At 48.9% G+C, this 20,742-nt stretch overlaps 1 protein-coding gene across 1 annotated transcript in view; it reads left to right on the forward strand.

The window, feature by feature from the left end:
* The first annotated feature begins 3,639 nt into the window (after positions 1-3,639).
* LOC133357724 (rho GTPase-activating protein 26-like) overlaps positions 3,640-20,742 on the forward strand; it is a 38,951-nt gene continuing 21,848 nt past the window's right edge. Inside the window, 7 exon segments of the mRNA XM_061575818.1 lie at positions 3,640-3,680; positions 5,443-5,570; positions 6,635-6,696; positions 8,225-8,296; positions 11,530-11,631; positions 18,393-18,503; positions 20,150-20,254. Coding sequence (XP_061431802.1) covers positions 3,640-3,680; positions 5,443-5,570; positions 6,635-6,696; positions 8,225-8,296; positions 11,530-11,631; positions 18,393-18,503; positions 20,150-20,254 — 621 coding nt within the window.

Here is a 20,742-nt window from a genome sequence, read left to right on the forward strand (position 1 = left end):
CCTACGCCAGTGATAATGCCCCGGCGCCTTGATGGAACGAATCGGCCACCCCGAAGTGCTATCACATTAATAACCATGAAAATAAAAAAACGACAATTCTTACACCGCTAAGGAACTTAGATTCAAGGGTCTCTGGGTGTGTTTCTCTCTCTCAGGGGGGTTCATAACGACCATGTCAGAGACACTGAGCGAGCACCGCTGAGCTCCTGAGTTCAAGCCTTGAGTCTGGGGGTAGAGGGGTCTGTGTGTTTGTCTGAGGGGTTCGTGATGGCCGTGTCAGATACACTGAGCCGGTACCGTTCAGGACCTAGGTTCAAGTCCTGGGGGTCTAGGGGTCTGTGTGTTTGTCTGAGGGGTTCGTGATGGCCGTGTCAGATACACTGAGCCGGTACCGTTCAGGACCTAGGTGCAAGTCCTGGGGGTCTAGGGGTCTGTGTGTTTGTCTGAGGGGTTCATGATGGCCATGTCAGATACACTGAGCCGGTACCGTTCAGGACCTAGGTTCAAGTCCTGGGGGTCTAGGGGTATGTGTGTTTGTCTGAGGGGTTCATGATGGCCATGTCAGATACACTGAGCCGGTACCGTTCAGGACCTAGGTGCAAGTCCTGGGGGTCTAGGGGTTTGTGTGTTTGTCTGAGGGGTTCGTGATGGCCGTGTCAGACACTGACCTCGCACCGCTGAGGTCCTGGGTTCAAGCCTTGAGTCTGGGGGTCTGTGTCTCTCTCTCTCAGGGGGGTCTTTGATGGCCGTGTCAGAAACACTGATCCAGCACCGTTGAGGTCCTGGGTTCAAGCTCTGGGTCTGGGGGTCTTGGAGTCTATCTGAGGGGTCCCAACCCCTGATGTGGGTGTCTCTCTCTCTCTCTCAGTCTTGTCCCCTGGTTGGCATGAGGCCACACCTTGTGCAAAGAATGAAATGGAGCCCCCCTCCCCACCTAGTGCATTACCGACCCCCCCTCTGCCCTCCGTTACTTCGTAGCCCAGAACTTAGCCCCACCCCTCCCATCCGCCTGTACACTCAACAGCCCCCCACAGGAGGAGAGAGGGGGGGGCATGCCAGGGAGGGGGTGGATGTTTACGCTTTAACGCTGATACGAACTTTGACCTCGGGCAGGAAATCCTGCCTGCCCCCCCCCCCCTCTCTCTCTCTCTGGCGCTCGCTGGTTTTAGCCGGCAGATAAGCCGTTATTTACTTATTTAACATTTACACGTGCGTACATTTATTTATTTTAGTTTGAGCAAAAAAAATTGACTCGCTTAAAAACAAGTGCGGGAGAGTCACGTGACTTTACCGAAAGAACCAAAAAGATGAATCCCTGCAGTCACGAAAGAAGCTTTCAAATCGAAATTTAAGTCCGGGAGAGTTGGGGCACGCGCGCATGGAATCGAATAGCGACGCTTCCCAACGGAGATCGGCCCTCGCGACCTTTTGACGGTGACCCCGTCGCTCGTTGATTCCTTACTCGCGCCCAGCGAAGTCCAGCATGACACACGAGGTGGGGCGGGGGGGGGGGGCGTCGGTGTGGCTGGAACATTCCACGCCCCGGCCACCACTCCCCAGCCACCTTTGTCTCCCCGCCAGCGTTGATGTTGACTCGACACCGCACCAGGTGCTCGCTTGAAGCGTAGCCGGCCTCCTTGCGTAGGAGGCCCGGGAGATTATTCAGATGTTCGTCGCCCTCATTGGCCGTGAGCGGGAATCGAACTCTGGTAGCCGGGCTCGTAGCGCAGCGCGCTAACCACTACGCCGCCACTCTCGCTACTCAAAGACGGTCTTTAACAGACTGTTGGGGCAAGTAAAAACTAAATTTGGAGCTTTCGTGACTGCAGGAATTATTCTTTGGTTCTTTCGGTAAAGTGACGTGTAAAGATAAAATAATAAATTAAATTAAATGCTAGCATACGACGTTTCGATTGCAACACGAGCAATCGTCATCAGGTATAAATGAAATAGAAACACAAATCTAGTAGACTTAGAAATGTAATGTAATACAACAGAGAGTCGGATAACTTAACAGTCAACACCCTACCTGGTTGATTACGTTCTTCCTGAGAATGCTGAGGATGCTAAATTTGAGAGAGAGATAAAACACAGAACCAGAGACATATAGACAGACATATAAGCAGACAGATATCACAGAGATACATAGAGAGAGAGTGCCTATGTTTGTCTCTATGTATCTCTGTGATATCTGTCTCTGCTTATATGTCTGTCTATATGTCTCTGGTTCTGTGTTTGATCTCTCTCTCAAATGCAGCATTCTCAGGAAGAACGTATTGTTATCCGACTCTCTCTGTTGTATTACATTACATTTCTAAGTACAGTGATACCTCGGTTCACAAACTTAATTCGTGAACTGACTCGGGTCGCGAACCGAATTGGTCGTGAACCGAGGCATATTTCCCCACAGGGTTCAATGTAAATCCCGGTTAATCCGTTCTGACCTTTTCTTTGGCTTTTGAAGCACAAAAATATGAAACACATTACAATACACATTAGTACTGTACAGTATAGTAATGTATAAAGAGAGAACACTAACCTGGCTTGAGATGACTTCAGTAAGCACTCAAACGGGTGAACTGTACAATACAGTAAGTACAGTATTGTACAGTACAGTAGTACAGTACAGTACTGTATGTGCTAAAAAGCACACCAAAAAGCAAAAAGTCACTGAAAGTGTCTTCACAGTACTCACAGTACTTCTTTCAGTGTCTCTTCTTCTCTCCACGATCTTCCTACAGGAAGTCACGACCACGTGACAGCCTGGAAATAGCATTAAAATGGCCGCGGCTTCTGTTCGTGAACAGAAGCGGAGTTCGTGAACCGGAGCGTATTGTTATGAACTTTTCTGTTCGTGAACCGAGTTGTTCGTGAACAGAAGCGTTCGTGAACCGAGGTATCACTGTATACTAGATTTGTGTTTCTATTTCATTTATACCTGATGATGATTGCTCGTGTTGCAATCGAAACGCCGTATGCTAGCATTTAATTTATTTTATTATTTTATCTTTATACGTCACTTTACCGAAAGAACCAAAGAATGTTGGGGCAAGTGTTTGCTAGTGAGTGGGGCAAGTGTTTGCTAGCGAGTGGCACCTACGAAAGCCGGCACGGCACGCAAGGGGAGGCTGCCTCCGTCTCCCCAGCGGAGATGTTTACACACTGTACCAGGTACTTTTTTGAGGCTGAGTCGACCTAGGAGAGGCCCAGGACCAGTTCAGAAAATCGCCACTGGTGTTGGATGGCAGTGAGCGGGAATCGAACTCGGTTCGATCGGCCTTGAAGCGCAAGCGCGCTAACCGCTGCACCACCGCTCCCCGTACTCGACGACAACAACAACCGCCATTCGCCGGCGGTCAGTGGCGGTGACGTCACCACGGCGCTTGTGCCAGGCTAGGTGCGCGCACACACGCGGGCGATGACCGCACACAGGCTCGACTTGTCGCCTCGGTTAGATGGGGGTGGCGGGGGGCTGAATGTTTAACGAAAGCGAAAAATCCAAACTTCATGTCGTTGATTGTTTTTGTGCGGTCATCGGTGTCCGTGCTCGCCACGCTAAACAACCTCGGTTTGTTCGCTCGCTGAAGCCGCAATTCGAACCCGAAGGGGGTCTCGGTTGTCTGGCTCGGTGTTCCCGACATGGCCATTGTGACCTTCTTGATGGAGAAGATCAACGCATTGTGCATCCCCTGAAAGAGAGAGGCGAGAGAGAGAGAGACATCCCTGTGTCAGGGCTCGGAGCCAGGATTTCAACGCTGCTGGTGGCGTCTTTGACACGGTCATTATGAACCCCCGTGCAAGGGACAAAGCCAGGGTTTGACTCTTAAACCCCCATTATCTTCGCCGTGCTGGTATCAGTGTCTCTGACACGGCCATCGTGAACCTCTTTATGGAGAGACATCCTGACTCTGGGCTTGAACCCAGCGTCTCAGCCTTGCTGGTTCAGTGTCTCTGACACGGCCATCGTGAACCTCTTTATGGAGAGACACCCTGACTCTGGGCTTGAACCCAGCGTCTCAGCCTTGCTGGTTCAGTGTCTCTGACACGGCCATCGTGAACCTCTTTATGGAGAGACACCCTGACTCTGGGCTTGAACCCAGCGTCTCAGCCGTGCTGGTTCAGTGTCTCTGACACGGCCATCGTGAACCTCTTTATGGAGAGACACCCTGACTCTGGGCTTGAACCCAGCGTCTCAGCCGTGCTGGTTCAGTGTCTCTGACACGGCCATCGTGAACCTCTTTATGGAGAGACATCCTGACTCTGGGCTTGAACCCAGCGTCTCAGCCGTGCTGGTTCAGTGTCTCTGACACGGCCATCGTGAACCTCTTTATGGAGAGACACCCTGACTCTGGGCTTGAACCCAGCGTCTCAGCCGTGCTGGTTCAGTGTCTCTGACACGGCCATCGTGAACCTCTTTATGGAGAGACATCCTGACTCTGGGCTTGAACCCAGCGTCTCAGCCGTGCTGGTTCAGTGTCTCTGACACGGCCATCGTGAACCTCTTTATGGAGAGACATCCTGACTCTGGGCTTGAACCCAGCGTCTCAGCCGTGCTGGTTCAGTGTCTCTGACACGGCCATCGTGAACCTCTTTATGGAGAGACACCCTGACTCTGGGCTTGAACCCAGCGTCTCAGCCGTGCTGGTTCAGTGTCTCTGACACGGCCATCGTGAACCTCTTTATGGAGAGACACCCTGACTCTGGGCTTGAACCCAGCGTCTCAGCCGTGCTGGTTCAGTGTCTCTGACACGGCCATCGTGAACCTCTTTATGGAGAGACATCCTGACTCTGGGCTTGAACCCAGCGTCTCAGCCGTGCTGGTTCAGTGTCTCTGACACGGCCATCGTGAACCTCTTTATGGAGAGACATCCTGACTCTGGGCTTGAACCCAGCGTCTCAGCCGTGCTGGTTCAGTGTCTCTGACACGGCCATCGTGAACCTCTTTATGGAGAGACATCCTGACTCTGGGCTTGAACCCAGCGTCTCAGCCGTGCTGGTTCAGTGTCTCTGACACGGCCATCGTGAATTCGCTAAGAGAACGAGAGAGAGAGAGACATCCTGACTCTGGGCTTGAACCCAGCGTCTCAGCCTTGCTGGTTCAGTGTCTCTGACACGGCCATCGTGAATTCGCTAAGAGAACGAGAGAGACACCCTGACTTGGGCTTGAACCCAGCATCTCAGTCTTGCTTGTTCAGTGTCTCTGACACGGCCATCGTGAATTCGCTAAGAGAATGAGAGAGAGAGAGACATCCTGACTCTGGGCTTGAACCCAGCGTCTCAGCCTTGCTGGTTCAGTGTCTCTGACACGGCCATCGTGAATTATCTAAGAGAACGAGAGAAAGTCACTCTGACTCTGGGCTTGAACCCAGCGTCTCAGCCTTGCTGGCTCAACGTCCCCGGCGAGGCCACCCGTGCACCCGCCCGCCCGCCCCCCGCTGACAGACTGCGCTTGGGTCTGTGTCGTCGTTTTGCAGATTTGTCACAGGCCAAGAGGAAGTTCGCTCAGTCGCTGGCCAGCTTCAAGTTCGACTGCATCGGCGACGCCTCCACGGACGACGAAGTCAGCATCAGTGAGTGGCGCACACGCTCGCACGCCCGCTCGCACGCTCGTTCACTCGCTCGCGTACCCACGTCACGTAGCCCGAGTTCTCGCGTGGACGTCGCTGAACCGGGTGAGGGCGAGGACTAGAGGTGACGGTGTAGGTGAGGGTGCGCACGGTGTCGCAAGAACTTGCTTGTTCTACATCATTAGACCTCCTTTGCCAGTACCAAAATATGATAATAGGGATTTTCCCACTTTTTTCTGGCAATAAAACTGAAATTCACGTCTGCATTAACCGCAATACTTGCAGCCAAAATGCAAACAAAAAACATGCTATGATAATAAATGCATTGTCCTTGAAACTGATTGGTCCACACCAGAGACAAAAAACAAGAAAAGAAAGCTGTCTCTGGTGTGGACCAATCAGCTTCAAGGACAATGCATCTATTATCAGAGTATTGTTTTTTGTTTGCATTTGACTGCAAGTATTGTGGTTGATGTAAGCATGATTCCTTGCAAAAGGTGTCAGTTTTGTTGCCGGAAAAAAAGGGGAAAAACCCCTATGAGTATATTTTGGTACTGGCAAAGAAGGTCCCATGATGTAGCTGCTGACCCCGAGCTCTCATTACTCTGGTAGTGAGTTGTCTTTGAACTGTGTGCGCCTTTTGGCGTCATCTGGTCGAACACCATATGAGACTAGGCTCTAAAGAAAGCTGTCTCTGGTGTGGACCAATCAGTTTCAAGGACAGTGCATAAATTATCAGAGTTGTGTTTTTTGTTTGCATTTGACTGCAAGTATTGTGGTTAATGTAAGCATGACTCCTTGCAAAAGGTGTCAGTTTTGTTGCCAGAAAAAAGGGGGAAAAACCCCTTTTAGTATATTTTGGTACTGGCAAAGGAGGTCCCATGATATGATATCATCGTGTTTGTGGTGTCCTTCCACAGCGCCTTTTGACCAGCATGTATGGTGTGAAAGAAGTTCAACGCACACACAGACGATAACGAGCCCGGCATGCTAATTAGGGTTCCTTGTTTTTTCTCGTCGTCGCTGTAACTGCTCCCCTCCCTGTCCCCGTGCTTCGTGCTGTTTAGCCGGATCACTCCAAGAGTTCGCAAAGCTCCTGGGCTCCATGGAGGACGAGAGGGAGAGGATGGTGCGTGCGATCCAGGCAAACCGTGTCGGTGTTGAGGCTGCAGGAGATAACGTTGAGCCTCAACGCTGACACACAGACTCAACGCTGACACACAGACTCAACGCTGACACACAACACTGACACACAGACTCAACACTGACACACAACACTGACACACAGACTCAACACTGACACTCAACGCTGACACACAGACTCAACACTGACACACAACACTGACACACAGACTCAACACTGACACACAACACTGACACACAGACTCAACACTGACACACAACACTGACACACAGACTCAACACTGACACACAACACTGACACACAGACTCAACACTGACACACAACACTGACACACAGACTCAACACTGACACACAACACTGACACACAGACTCAACACTGACACACAACACTGACACACAGACTCAACACTGACACTCAACGCTGACACACAGACTCAACACTGACACACAACACTGACACACAGACTCAACACTGACACACAACACTGACACACAGACTCAACACTGACACACAACACTGACACACAGACTCAACACTGACACACAACACTGACACACAGACTCAACACTGACACACAACACTGACACACAGACTCAACACTGACACACAACACTGACACACAGACTCAACACTGACACACAACACTGACACACAGACTCAACACTGACACACAACACTGACACACAGACTCAACACTGACACACAACACTGACACACAGACTCAACACTGACACACAACACTGACACACAGACTCAACACTGACACACAACACTGACACACAGACTCAACACTGACACACAACACTGACACACAGACTCAACACTGACACACAACACTGACACACAGACTCAACACTGACACACAACACTGACACACAGACTCAACACTGACACACAACACTGACACACAGACTCAACACTGACACACAACACTGACACACAGACTCAACACTGACACATAACACTGACACACAGACTCAACACTGACACACAACACTGACACACAGACTCAACACTGACACACAACACTGACACACAGACTCAACACTGACACTCAACGCTGACACACAGACTCAACACTGACACACAGACTCAACACTGACACACAACACTGACACACAGACTCAACACTGACAGTCTCAACGCTGACGCAACACTGACACACAGCCTCAACACTGACACACAACACTGACACACAGACTCAACACTGACACACAACACTGACACACAACACTGACACACAGACTCAACACTGACACACAACACTGACACACAGCCTCAACGCTGACACACAACACTGACACACAACACTGACACACAACACTGACACACAGCCTCAACGCTGACACACAACACTGACACACAACACTGACACACAGCCTCAACACTGACACACAACACTGACACACAGACTCAACACTGACACACAGTCTCAACACTGACCCACAAGCCTCAACACAGTTTCCGATTAAGTCCGTTTCAATTGTTGTTGTCTTTACCGTTTGTTTACAGATAGCTAGCGTGTGCGACGTGTTGATCACTCCGTTGGAGAGGTTTCGCAAAGATCAAATTGGCGCTGCCAAGGTACGTATGTGGGTCTCTGTGTGAGTCTGTGGGTCTCTGTGTGAGTCTGTGGGTCTCTATGTGTGAGTCTGTGGGTCTCTGTGTGAGTCTGTGGGTCTCTGTGCGAGTCTGTGGGTCTCTGTGCGAGTCTGTGGGTCTCTGTGTGAGTCTGTGGGTCTCTGTGTGAGTCTGTGGGTCTCTATGTGTGAGTCTGTGGGTCTCTGTGTGAGTTTCTGTGTGAGTCTGTGGGTCTGTGTGAGTCTGTAGTTCTCTGTGTGAGTCTATGGGTTTCTGTGTGAGTATATGGGTCTTTATGCAAGTCTGTGTCTCTGTGTGAGTCTATGCTTCTCTGTGTGAGTCTATGCGTCTCTGTGTGAGTCTATGGGTCACTGTGTGAGTCTATGCATGTCTTTGTGAGTCTATCGGGTCTCTGTGTGAGTCTGTGGGTCTCTGTGTGAGTCTGTGGGTCTCTGTGTGAGTCTGTGGGTCTCTGTGCGAGTCTGTGGGTCTCTGTGTGAGTCTGTGGGTCTCTGTGTGAGTCTGTGGGTCTCTGTGTGAGTCTGTGGGTCTCTGTGCGAGTCTGTGGGTCTCTGTGTGAGTCTGTGGGTCTCTGTGTGAGTCTATGAGTCTCTGTGTGAGTCTGTGGGTCTCTGTGTGAGTCTATGGGTCTCTGTGTGAGTCTATGGGTCTTTATGCAAGTCTGTGTCTCTGTGTGAGTCTATGGTTCTCTGTGTGAGTCTATGCGTCTCTGTGTGAGTCTACGGGTCGCTGTGTGGTTCTATGGATCTCTGTGTGAGTCTGTGGGTTTCTATGTGAGTCTGTGGGTCTCTGTGTGAGTTTCTGTGTGAGTCTGTGGGTCTGTGTGAGTCTGTAGTTCTCTGTGTGAGTCTATGGGTCTCTATGCAAGTCTTTGCTGTGGCAACTCTCTTTGTTTCTCAGTAAAAAAGCTGAACGTGTTACGGCCATCGCTAGAGACATTGCTACATGTTAAGCAACCCGTTAACTGGTTTCTACTGGTTTAAATTTATGGCTCTTTATCTGGAGTCTATGGGACTTTACATAAATCTGTGGGTCTGTGTGAGTCTCACTCAGCCAGTTACTCATACTTACTTGCCCACCTACACACTCGCCCGCTCGCTCGCCCACCCACTCATCCACTCACTCACTCTTTTACATACTCACTCATCCGTTCGTAAATACGTGGTTACGATGGCTTTCGTAAAGATGATCTGAAATTAATGAAAGTTTAGTTTAAAAGTTGTGTTGCTATTAGAGACTCAGCCAGTTCATCTTCTTGGTTCTTTCGGTAAAGTCACGTAGAAGGGAAGTAATAAAATAATAAAAATAAAACATAACAAAATAATTCTCACGACGTTTCGGCCACAACGCAAGCAGCCATCCTCAGGTGAAGAACAGGTCTGTTGAGAAGGCAGACTCTGACAGACCTGTTCTCCACCTGAAGACGGCTGCTTGCGTTGTGGCCGAAACGTCGTGAGAATTATTTTGTTATGTTTTATTTCTATTATTTTATTACTTCCCTTCTACGTGACTTTACCGAAAGAACCAAGAAGATGAATCCCTGCAGTCACGAAAGCTTTAAATCGAAACGCAGCCAGTTACCGACACACTCACCCACTCACCCACTCACTAGTCTACTCGCTCACGCAAGCAGCGAATCGCACACATTCACTCACTTGCCCGCCCATTCGAACACCAACTCACCCGCTCACATGCTGCAACACTAACCCATCTGTCCTTGTGTAACTCGGGGGTTGCGGTAACCTCCCGTCAAGGCTGACCCATTCTGAACGCAACTTTAAGCCTCAGAGTTGTTACATGAGATGGAATCGCAACTGCTTGATCATCCGGATCGCAAGGGTTGCCAACGGTGACGAGATGTTAACTACCTCGCCTGGTATACAGGAGGTCCTGGGTTCGATCTCGACCCTGACGACGCCTGCTGTATATTTAGAGTTTGCGTGTCTCTCTCTCTCTGTGGTGAGATGTTGACTACCTCGTGGTGACTTTACCGAAAGAACCAAGAAGATGAATCCCTGCAGTCACGGAAGAAGCTTTAAATCGAAAAATAAAATAATAAATTAAATACTAGCATACGACGTTTCGATTGCAACACGAGCAATCGTCATCAGGTATAAATGAAATAGAAACACAAATCTAGTAGAGTTAGAAATGTAATGTAATACAGCAGAGAGAGTCGGATAACATAACGGTCAACACCCTACCTGGTTGATTACGTTCTTCCTGAGAATGCTAAATTTGAGAGAGAGAGATACAACACAGAACCAGAGACATATAGACAGACATATAAGCAGTGTGAACCACAAATGATAGCTCAACGTAGCGGCTCATCACGTATACATTTATAGCAGGCGAACGCTCTAAACGCGTGACGTTGATTCTAAATGTGGAGGGAAGAACACGGAGGACCCAGATAAAAATCCACGCGACCACGGGGAGAGAGAGAGACTCCAAATAAACAGCAGCAGGCGTCAGGGTCAGGATTGAACCCACGGCCTCCTGTAGACCAGGCGAGGTAGTTGACATCTCACCACAGAGAGAGAGACACGCAAACTCCAAATGTACAGCAGGCATCGTCAGGGTCGGGATCGAACCCACAGCCTCCTGTATACCAGGCGAGGTAGTCAACATCTCACCACAGAGAGAGACACGCAAACTCCAAATATACAGCAGGCATCGTCAGGGTCGGGATCGAACCCACGACCTCCTGTAGACCAGGCGAGGTAGTTAACATCTCACCACGGAGAGAGAGAGAGACACGCAAACTCCAAATGTGGTTGTTGTGGTGATCCTCGCGTGGTGTGTGCGTGGTTGTTGTTGTGGTTGTTGTGGTGATCCTCACGTGGTGTGTGTGTACGTGGTTGTTGTGGTTGTTGTAGTTGTTGGGGTTGTTGTGGTTGTTGTGGTGGTCTTCACCCGGTGTGTGTGGGTTGTTGTGGTTGTTGTGGTTGTTGTGGTGATCCCCGTGCGGTGTGTGCGTGGTTGTGGTTGTTGTGGTTGTTGTGGTTGTGGTGATCCTCACGTGGTTGTTGTGGTTATTGTGGTGGTCTTCACCCGGTGTGTGTGGGTTGTTGTGGTTGTTGTGGTGATCCCCGTGCGGTGTGTGCGTGGTTGTGGTTGTTGTGGTTGTTGTTGTGGTTGTGGTGATCCTCACGTGGTTGTTGTGGTTGTTGTGGTTGTTGTTGTGGTTGTGGTTGTTGTTGTGTGTGTCTCAGGACGAGAAGAAGAAGTTTGACAAGGAGAGCGACAAGTACTACACGCAGCTGGAGAAACACGTCAGCCTATCCTCCAAGAAGAAGGAGACCCTCCTCACTGAGGTCATACCGCTGTGCCCCCGTCACTCCTTCACTCCTTCACTCCTTCACTCGTTCGCTCATTCATTCGGTCGTTGGTTCAATCACTCGTTCACTCACTCATTCATTCATTCATTCGGTCGTTGGTTCAATCACTCCTTCACTCGCTCATTCATTCATTCATTCGGTCGTTGGTTCAATCACTCGTTCACTCGCTCATTCATTCATTTATTCGGTCGTTGGTTCAATCACTCGTTCACTCGCTCATTCATTCATTCATTCGGTCGTTGGTTCAATCACTCCTTCACTCGTTCGCTCATTCATTCATTCATTCGGTCGTTGGTTCAATCACTCCTTCACTCGCTCATTCATTCATTCGGTCGTTGGTTCAATCACTCGTTCACTCGCTCATTCATTCATTCATTCGGTCGTTGGTTCAATCACTCGTTCACTCGCTCATTCATTCATTCATTCGGTCGTTGGTTCAATCACTCCTTCACTCGTTCGCTCATTCATTCATTCATTCGGTCGTTGGTTCAATCACTCGTTCACTCGCTCATTCATTCATTCATTCGGTCGTTGGTTCAATCACTCGTTCACTCGCTCATTCATTCATTCATTCGGTCGTTGGTTCAATCGCTCGTTCACTCGCTCATTCATTCATTCATTCGGTCGTTGGTTCAATCACTCCTTCACTCGCTCATTCATTCATTCATTCGGTCGTTGGTTCAATCACTCGTTCACTCGCTCATTCATTCATTCATTCGGTCGTTGGTTCAATCACTCCTTCACTCGCTCATTCATTCATTCATTCGGTCGTTGGTTCAATCACTCCTTCACTCGTTCGCTCATTCATTCATTCGGTCGTTGGTTCAATCACTCGTTCACTCACTCATTCATTCATTCATTCGGTCGTTGGTTCAATCACTCCTTCACTCGCTCATTCATTCATTCATTCGGTCGTTGGTTCAATCACTCGTTCACTCGCTCATTCATTCATTCATTCGGTCGTTGGTTCAATCACTCGTTCACTCACTCATTCATTCATTCATTCGGTCGTTGGTTCAATCACTCGTTCACTCGCTCATTCATTCATTCATTCGGTCGTTGGTTCAATCACTCGTTCACTCACTCATTCATTCATTCATTCGGTCGTTGGTTCAATCACTCCTTCACTCGCTCATTCATTCATTCATTCGGTCGTTGGTTCAATCACTCGTTCACTCGCTCATTCATTCATTTATTCGGTCGTTGGTTCAATCACTCGTTCACTCGCTCATTCATTCATTCATTCGGTCGTTGGTTCAATCACTCCTTCACTCGTTCGCTCATTCATTCATTCATTCGGTCGTTGGTTCAATCACTCCTTCACTCGCTCATTCATTCATTCGGTCGTTGGTTCAATCACTCGTTCACTCGCTCATTCATTCATTCATTCGGTCGTTGGTTCAATCACTCGTTCACTCGCTCATTCATTCATTCATTCGGTCGTTGGTTCAATCACTCCTTCACTCGTTCGCTCATTCATTCATTCATTCGGTCGTTGGTTCAATCACTCGTTCACTCGCTCATTCATTCATTCATTCGGTCGTTGGTTCAATCACTCGTTCACTCGCTCATTCATTCATTCATTCGGTCGTTGGTTCAATCACTCCTTCACTCGCTCATTCATTCATTCATTCGGTCGTTGGTTCAATCACTCGTTCACTCACTCATTCATTCATTCATTCGGTCGTTGGTTCAATCACTCGTTCACTCGCTCATTCATTCATTCATTCATTCATTCGGTCGTTGGTTCAATCACTCCTTCACTCGCTCATTCATTCATTCATTCGGTCGTTGTTTCTATCGGTCATTCGTCCGCTTGCGATGGACTCGCTCGTTGATTCGTGAGATCGGCAATTCGACCGCTTTCGTGACTGCAGGGATTCATCTTCTTGGTTCTTTCGGTAAAGTCACCACGTAGAAGGAAAATAATAAAATAATAAAAATAAAACATTAAATAATTCTCACGACGTTTCGGCCACAACGCAAGCAGCCGTCCTCAGGTGAAGAACAGGTCTGTTGGAAAGACAGCGTCTGAATGAATGAAAAATATTAAATAAATGGGTTCATTCAGACGCTGTCTTTTCAACAGACCTGTTCTTCACCTGAGGACGGCTGCTTGCGTTGTGGCCGAAACGTCGTGAGAATTATTTTATAAGTTTTATTTTTATTATTTTATTACTTCCCTTCTACGTGACTTTACCGAAAGAACCAAGAAGATGATTCTGGAATTACTCCGCTCGTTTGTTGAGATTCGTTCGCCCGTCCGCTGAGTCACTCGCTCAAGTTTGCCGTTTTCGTTCATTCGCTATTCGTTCATTTGTCTTCATCCTCTCGGTCACAATCACAAAGACAAGTTTCAAGTTTCATTTATTAGGTATAGAGAGAGCCCTGTGAGCCATTCGGCTCTTGAATCGGGTGCAACCGCAACAAACAAAAAACTAAAATATGAACAAGAAAACATCTTAAAGTGACTATGTGACTAAGTGCAAACAGAAAATCCAAGAAAAGACAGCAAAATATTGCAGACAAAAGACACCGTATACCAACACTGTGTGCACAAATCCCAGTGGGATGCAAGTCAAACAACAACAACCACAAGACAACTTAGATTTAGGCCATCAGTCTAACTCTGTACTACAACAAACAAACATGGCCAAACCGAAAAACTTTTCTAAAATCACCAAAATAAAGCCATGAAAGCAATGAAACAACAGTGATCATAGGAACTGTGACCGAATTTTCACAATAAACGACATAAACAACATGTACTACCAAACCCTGCAGCCATAGCTGGCTGCATGAGTCACTCCACAACAGCAGGAGCATCAGTCGGAGTGTCAACATTTTTCAGTGCACCTTTAAGATCAGCAAAGATTCTCTCCCCCGCCTGTATAGCCTCAACAGACTGTAGGGGCAAGTGCTGTTAGCGAGCACCTATGAAGGCCGGCACGGCACACGAGGGGGTGGGTGGCCAGCACCACGCCCGGCCGCCTTTGTCTCCCTAGTGGCGATGTTTATACACAGACACACGTACACGTGCAGACAGACACACACATCTACCTAGACACACAACAACAACCGCCATTCGCCACTGAGTGGCGGTGACGTCACCACGGCGCTTGTGCCAGGCTATGTGCACTTTCAAGGCCACGGGAAGTATCGAACGCCCGCTGGCGGGAGGTCACGGGACAGACCCAGCAGGTGCCACGGGTTGACTGCCTGAGACAGACACACACACACCTCGATAAAGATGCATGATGTGTTTGCCAGTGTACTTTAACCTGTACGGTAATGTCACGATGGGACTTGTACTTTGAACGAGGCTCACACCCATACATTCCTACATACAAAGACAAATACAAAGATCCCCCATATAGCCTTAATAGACTGTTGGGGAAAGTGCTGTAAGTGGTTAGCACCCATGGAGGTCAATGACAACACCACGCCCAGCCACCTTTGTCTCCCCAGTGGCGATGTTTATACACCGCACCAGGGATTCATCTTCTTGGTTCTTTCGGTAAAGTCATCACGTAGAAGGGAAATAATAAATAATAAAAATAAAACATAATAAAATAATTCTCACGACGTTTCGGCCACAACGCCAAGCAGCCGTCCTCAGGTGAAGAACAGGTCTGTCAGGAAGACAGCGTCTGAATGGCTCATTCAGACGCTGTCTTTCCGACAGACCTGTTCATTCAGACGCTGTCTTTCCGATAGACTGTTCATTCAGACGCTGTCTTTCCGATAGACCTGTTCATTCAGATGCTGTCTTTCCGACAGACCTGTTCATTCAGACGCTGTCTTTCCGATAGACCTGTTCATTCAGAGGCTGTCTTTCCGACAGACCTGTTCATTCAGACGCTGTCTTTCCGACAGACCTGTTCATTCAGACGCTGTCTTTCCGACAGACCTGTTCATTCAGACGCTGTCTTTCCGACAGACCTGTTCATTCAGACACTGTCTTTCCGACAGACCTGTTCTTCACCTGAGGACGGCTGCTTGCGTTGTGGCCGAAACGTCGTGAGAATTGTATTTTATTATGTTTTATTTTTATTATTTTATTATTTCCCTTCTACGTGATGACTTTACCGAAAGAACCAAGAAGATGAATCCCTGCAGTCACGAAAGAAGCTTTAAATCGAAATTCGCACCAGGGTACTTGAGGCTGAGTCGACCTAAAGGGGAGGCACAGGACCGGTGCAGACATTTAACCGGGTATCGAACTCGGGCTTTGTAGGGCGTGGCACGCAAACCGCGGCACCACCGCTCCCCTCCCGCATCTAACAAAGACAAGATCCCCCGTGTAGCCTCAACAGACTATAGGGGCAAGTGCTGTTAGCGAGCACCTATGAAGGCCGGAACAGCACACGAGGGGGTGGGTGGCCAGCACCACGCCCGACCGCCTTTGTCTCCCCAGTGACGATGTTTACACACCGCACCAGGTACTCATTTGAGGCTGAGTCGACCTAGGGGAAGGCCCCAGGACCGGTTCAGATAATCGTCACTGGGTGTTGGCCGTGAGCGGGAATCGAACCCGGGTCGCTAGGTTCGTAGCGCAGCGTAGCGCTAACCGCTACACTACGAGCTGACACGTACACGCTGACACGTACACGCTGACACGTACACGCTGACACGTACACGCTGACACGTACACATTCGCAGTGACAGAGGGACACGTGACCACAAAGTTCCGGCAGAATCTTGTAACGTTATTGCCCCCCCGACGTTGGCAAACATTAACCAGGTTTCAGTCTTCACAGTCGGGGCGGGGGTAGGGTGACGTTTGCTTATTGGCACTCTGTACGACATTCTACAATGCGTTACTTATTTTATACACTCCAGAGGGCGATGGCGATGATGATGATGACGCTGCTGATTATGAAGCACGGTTAGCTATGTACGTTGCGAAAGAAGTTTAACGTACATCCAAGGCTGCTGTTTATGACGTTGACAATATTATTGATCGTGGTGGATGATGCTGATGATCGTAATCTGCTGATGCTGCCGATTTTAATAATATCGATGCTGATGGTGATGATGATAATTTTGCTGATGACGATGATTGTGATGGTGGTACCATTGATGATGATTTATGACGTTGACAATATTATTGATCGTGGTGGATGATGCTGATGATCGTAATCTGCTGATGCTGCCGATTTTAATAATATCGATGCTGATGGTGATGATGATAATTTTGCTGATGACGATGATTGTGATGGTGGTACCATTGATGATGATTGTGATGAGATGAGATGCTGATGTTGGTACCGCTGATGCTGTTGCCGCTGCTGATGATAATATTGATGGTGATGGGTAATGAGTAACACTGGTGTTGATGATATTTTTCTCATGATGATGATGATTGTGACGGTGATACCATTGATGATGATTGTGATGAGTGAGATGCTGATGTTGGTACCGCTGATGCTGTTGCCGCTGCTGATGATAATATTGATGGTGATGGGTAATGAGTAACACTGGTGTTGATGATATTTTTCTCATGATGATGATGATTTTGATGGTGGTACCATTGATGATGATTGTGATGAGTGAGATGCTGATGTTGGTACCGCTGATGCAGTTTCCGCTGCTGATGATAATATTGATGGTGATGGGTAATGGGTAACACTGGTGTTGATGATATTTTTCTCATGATGATGATGATGATGATGATTGTGATGGTGATACCATTGATGATGATTGTGATGAGTGAGATGCTGATGTTGGTACCGCTGATGCAGTTGCCGCTGCTGATGATAATATTGATGGTGATGGGCAGTGAGTAACACTGGTATTGATGATATTTTTCTCATAATGATGATTGTGATTGTGACGGTGATGCCATTGATGATGATTGTGATGAGTGAGATGCTGATGTTGGTACCGCTGATGCTGTTGCCGCTGCTGATGATGATATTGATGGTGATGGGCAATGTGTAATCCAGCAGACGATTGACCATTTGGTGGTGGCCCCTCACGCTGACTGATGCCCCCCAACCTGAAAATGTGTGTCTGCGTATGTCTGTCTGTGGATGTGTCCATCTGCGTGCGCCTGCGTGTGTCTCTGCGTTTGTCTGTGTGTGTCTCTGCGTGTGTCTGTGTGTGTCTCTGCGTGTGTCTGTGTGTGTCTCTGCGTGTCTCTGCGTGTGTCTCTGCGTGTGTCTCTGCGTGTCTCTGTGTGTGTCTCTGCGTGTGTCTCTGCCTGCGTGTGTCTGTGTGTGTCTCTGCCTGCGTGTGTCTGTGTGCGTCTCTGCCTGTATGTGTCTGCGTGTGTCTGTGCGTGTCTCTGCGTGTGTCTGTGTGTGTCTGTGCGTGTGTCTGTGTGTGTCTGCGTGTCTCTGCGTGTGTCTCTGTGTGTCTGCATGTGTCTGTATGTGTCTCTGCCTGCGTGTGTCTGGCGTGTGTCTGCGTGTGTCTGTGTGTGTCTCTGTCTGTGTGTGTGTGTGTGTCTCTGTATGTGTCTGTGTGTGTCTCTGCGTGTGTGTCTGCGTGTGTCTGCGTGTGTCTGCGTGTCTCTGCGTGTGTCTCTGTGTGCGTGTGTCTCTGCGTGTGTCTCTGCGTGTGTCTCTGCGTGTGTCTGTGTGCGTCTGCGTGCGTCTGCGTGTCTCTGCGCGTGTCTCTGCGTGTGTCTGTGTGTCTCTGCGTGTCTCTGCGCGTGTCTCTGCTTGTGTCTGTGTGTGTCTGCGTGCGTCTGCGTGTCTCTGCGCGTGTCTCTGCGCGCGTCTGCTGTGCAGGCCGACACGCAGCTGGAGGTGACACGGAGGCACTTCAACGAGGTCTCCCTGCAGTACGTGTGCAAGGTGCAGGAGGTGCAGGAGCGCAAGAAGTTTGAGTTTGTGGAGCCGGTAAGGTCGTCATCACCGTCACCGTCATCGCCACCGTCGTCACGGTCACCGTCATCACCGTCACCGTCATCGCCACCGTCGTCACGGTCACCGTCGTCACCGTCATCGCCACCGTCGTCACGGTCACCGTCATCGCCGTCATCGTCGTCATCGTCACCATCGTGGACTTGATGATCGTCATCAGCGTTGTCATTGTCTTGGGCATCGGTATCAACGTCGGCATCATGGACTTAATCGTCGTCGGTGTTGCCATCGTCATCAGCATCATCGCCATCGTCATGATCATCGTCATCATCATCATCGCCATCGTCATGATCATCATCATCAGCGTTGTCATTGTCTTGGGCATCGATATCAACGTCGGCATCATGGATTTAATCATCATCGGTGTTGTCATCGTCATCATCATCATCGTCATGATCATCATCATCATCAGTGTCGTCATTGTCTTCTTCATACTCTTAGGTTTTTTTCGGTAAAGTCACGTAGGTAAAAATAAATAAAATAATAGAAATAAAATTAAAAATCACGACGTTTCGGAAGGCAACACAAGTCTCCGTCATCAGGTGGGACCGTCACAGCTCGATTTACTGTATCAAGGTAAATCTAGAATTGTCTCAATCAACATCATCATCATCGGTGTTGCCTTCATCATCATCATCATCATTGGTGTTGTCTCCATCATCATCATCATCGGTGTTGTCTCCATCATCATCATCATCGGTGTTGTCTCCATCATCATCATCGGTGTTGCCTTCATCATCATCATCATCATCGGTGTTGCCTTCATCATCATCATCATCATCGGTGTTGCCTTCATCATCATCATCATCGGTGTTGCCATCATCATCATCATCGGTGTTGCCTTCATCATCATCATCATCATCGGTGTTGCCTTCATCATCATCATCGGTGTTGCCTTCATCATCATCATCATCGGTGTTGCCTTCATCATCATCATCATCGGTGTTGCCTTCATCATCATCATCATCGGTGTTGCCTTCATCATCATCATCATCATCGGTGTTGTCTCCATCATCATCATCATCGGTGTTGTCTCCATCATCATCATCATCGGTGTTGCCTTCATCATCATCATCGGTGTTGCCTTCATCATCATCATCATCGGTGTTGTCTCCATCATCATCATCATCGGTGTTGTCTCCATCATCATCATCATCGGTGTTGCCTTCATCATCATCATCATCATCGGTGTTGCCTTCATCATCATCATTGGTGTTGTCTCCATCATCATCATCATCATCGGTGTTGTCTCCATCATCATCATCATCGGTGTTGTCTCCATCATCATCATCGGTGTTGCCTTCATCATCATCATCATCATCGGTGTTGTCTCCATCATCATCATCATCATCGGTGTTGTCTCCATCATCATCATCATCGGTGTTGCCTTCATCATCATCATCATCATCGGTGTTGCCTTCATCATCATCATCATCATTGGTGTTGTCTCCATCATCATCATCATCGGTGTTGTCTCCATCATCATCATCATCGGTGTTGTCTCCATCATCATCATCGGTGTTGCCTTCATCATCATCATTGGTGTTGCCTTCATCATCATCGTAGCCGTGTGTAAAGTCCTACCATCCCTCCCCCCGTCCCCGCGTCTTCCCCTCTCACAGCTGCTGGCATTTCTCCAGGGTCTCTTCACGTTCTACCACCAGGGCTACGAGCTCGCCAAGGAGTTCCACCACTACCAGCACTTCCTGCAGGGCAACATCCAGAACGTGAGTACGCGTGCCACCTACACAGCCGTCGATACGCCCGGCACGATGATCATCACCACCACCACCATCATCAGCATCATCACCATCATCAGCATCATCATCATCATCTTCTTCATCACCACCACCATCTTCATCAGCACCATCACCACCACCATCATCATCACCACCACCACCATCACCACCACCATCTTCACCACCACCACCATCTTCATCAGCATCATCACCACCACCATCATCATCACCACCACCATCATCACCTCCGCCACCACCACCACCATCATCATCACCACCACCATCATCACCACCATCATCACCGCCACCACCATCACCACCACCATCACCACCACCTCCCCCACCACCACCACCACCACCTCCCCCACCACCACCACCATCATCACCTCCCCCACCACCACCACCATCATCACCACCACTACCACCATCATCACCTCCCCCACCACCACCACCATCATCATCACCTCCCCCACCAC

Source organism: Lethenteron reissneri, chromosome 59, assembly GCF_015708825.2.
Source record: "Lethenteron reissneri isolate LAM-NWPU_2019-01 chromosome 59, ASM1570882v1, whole genome shotgun sequence".
In the NCBI taxonomy this organism is placed as follows: domain Eukaryota; kingdom Metazoa; phylum Chordata; class Hyperoartia; order Petromyzontiformes; family Petromyzontidae; genus Lethenteron; species Lethenteron reissneri.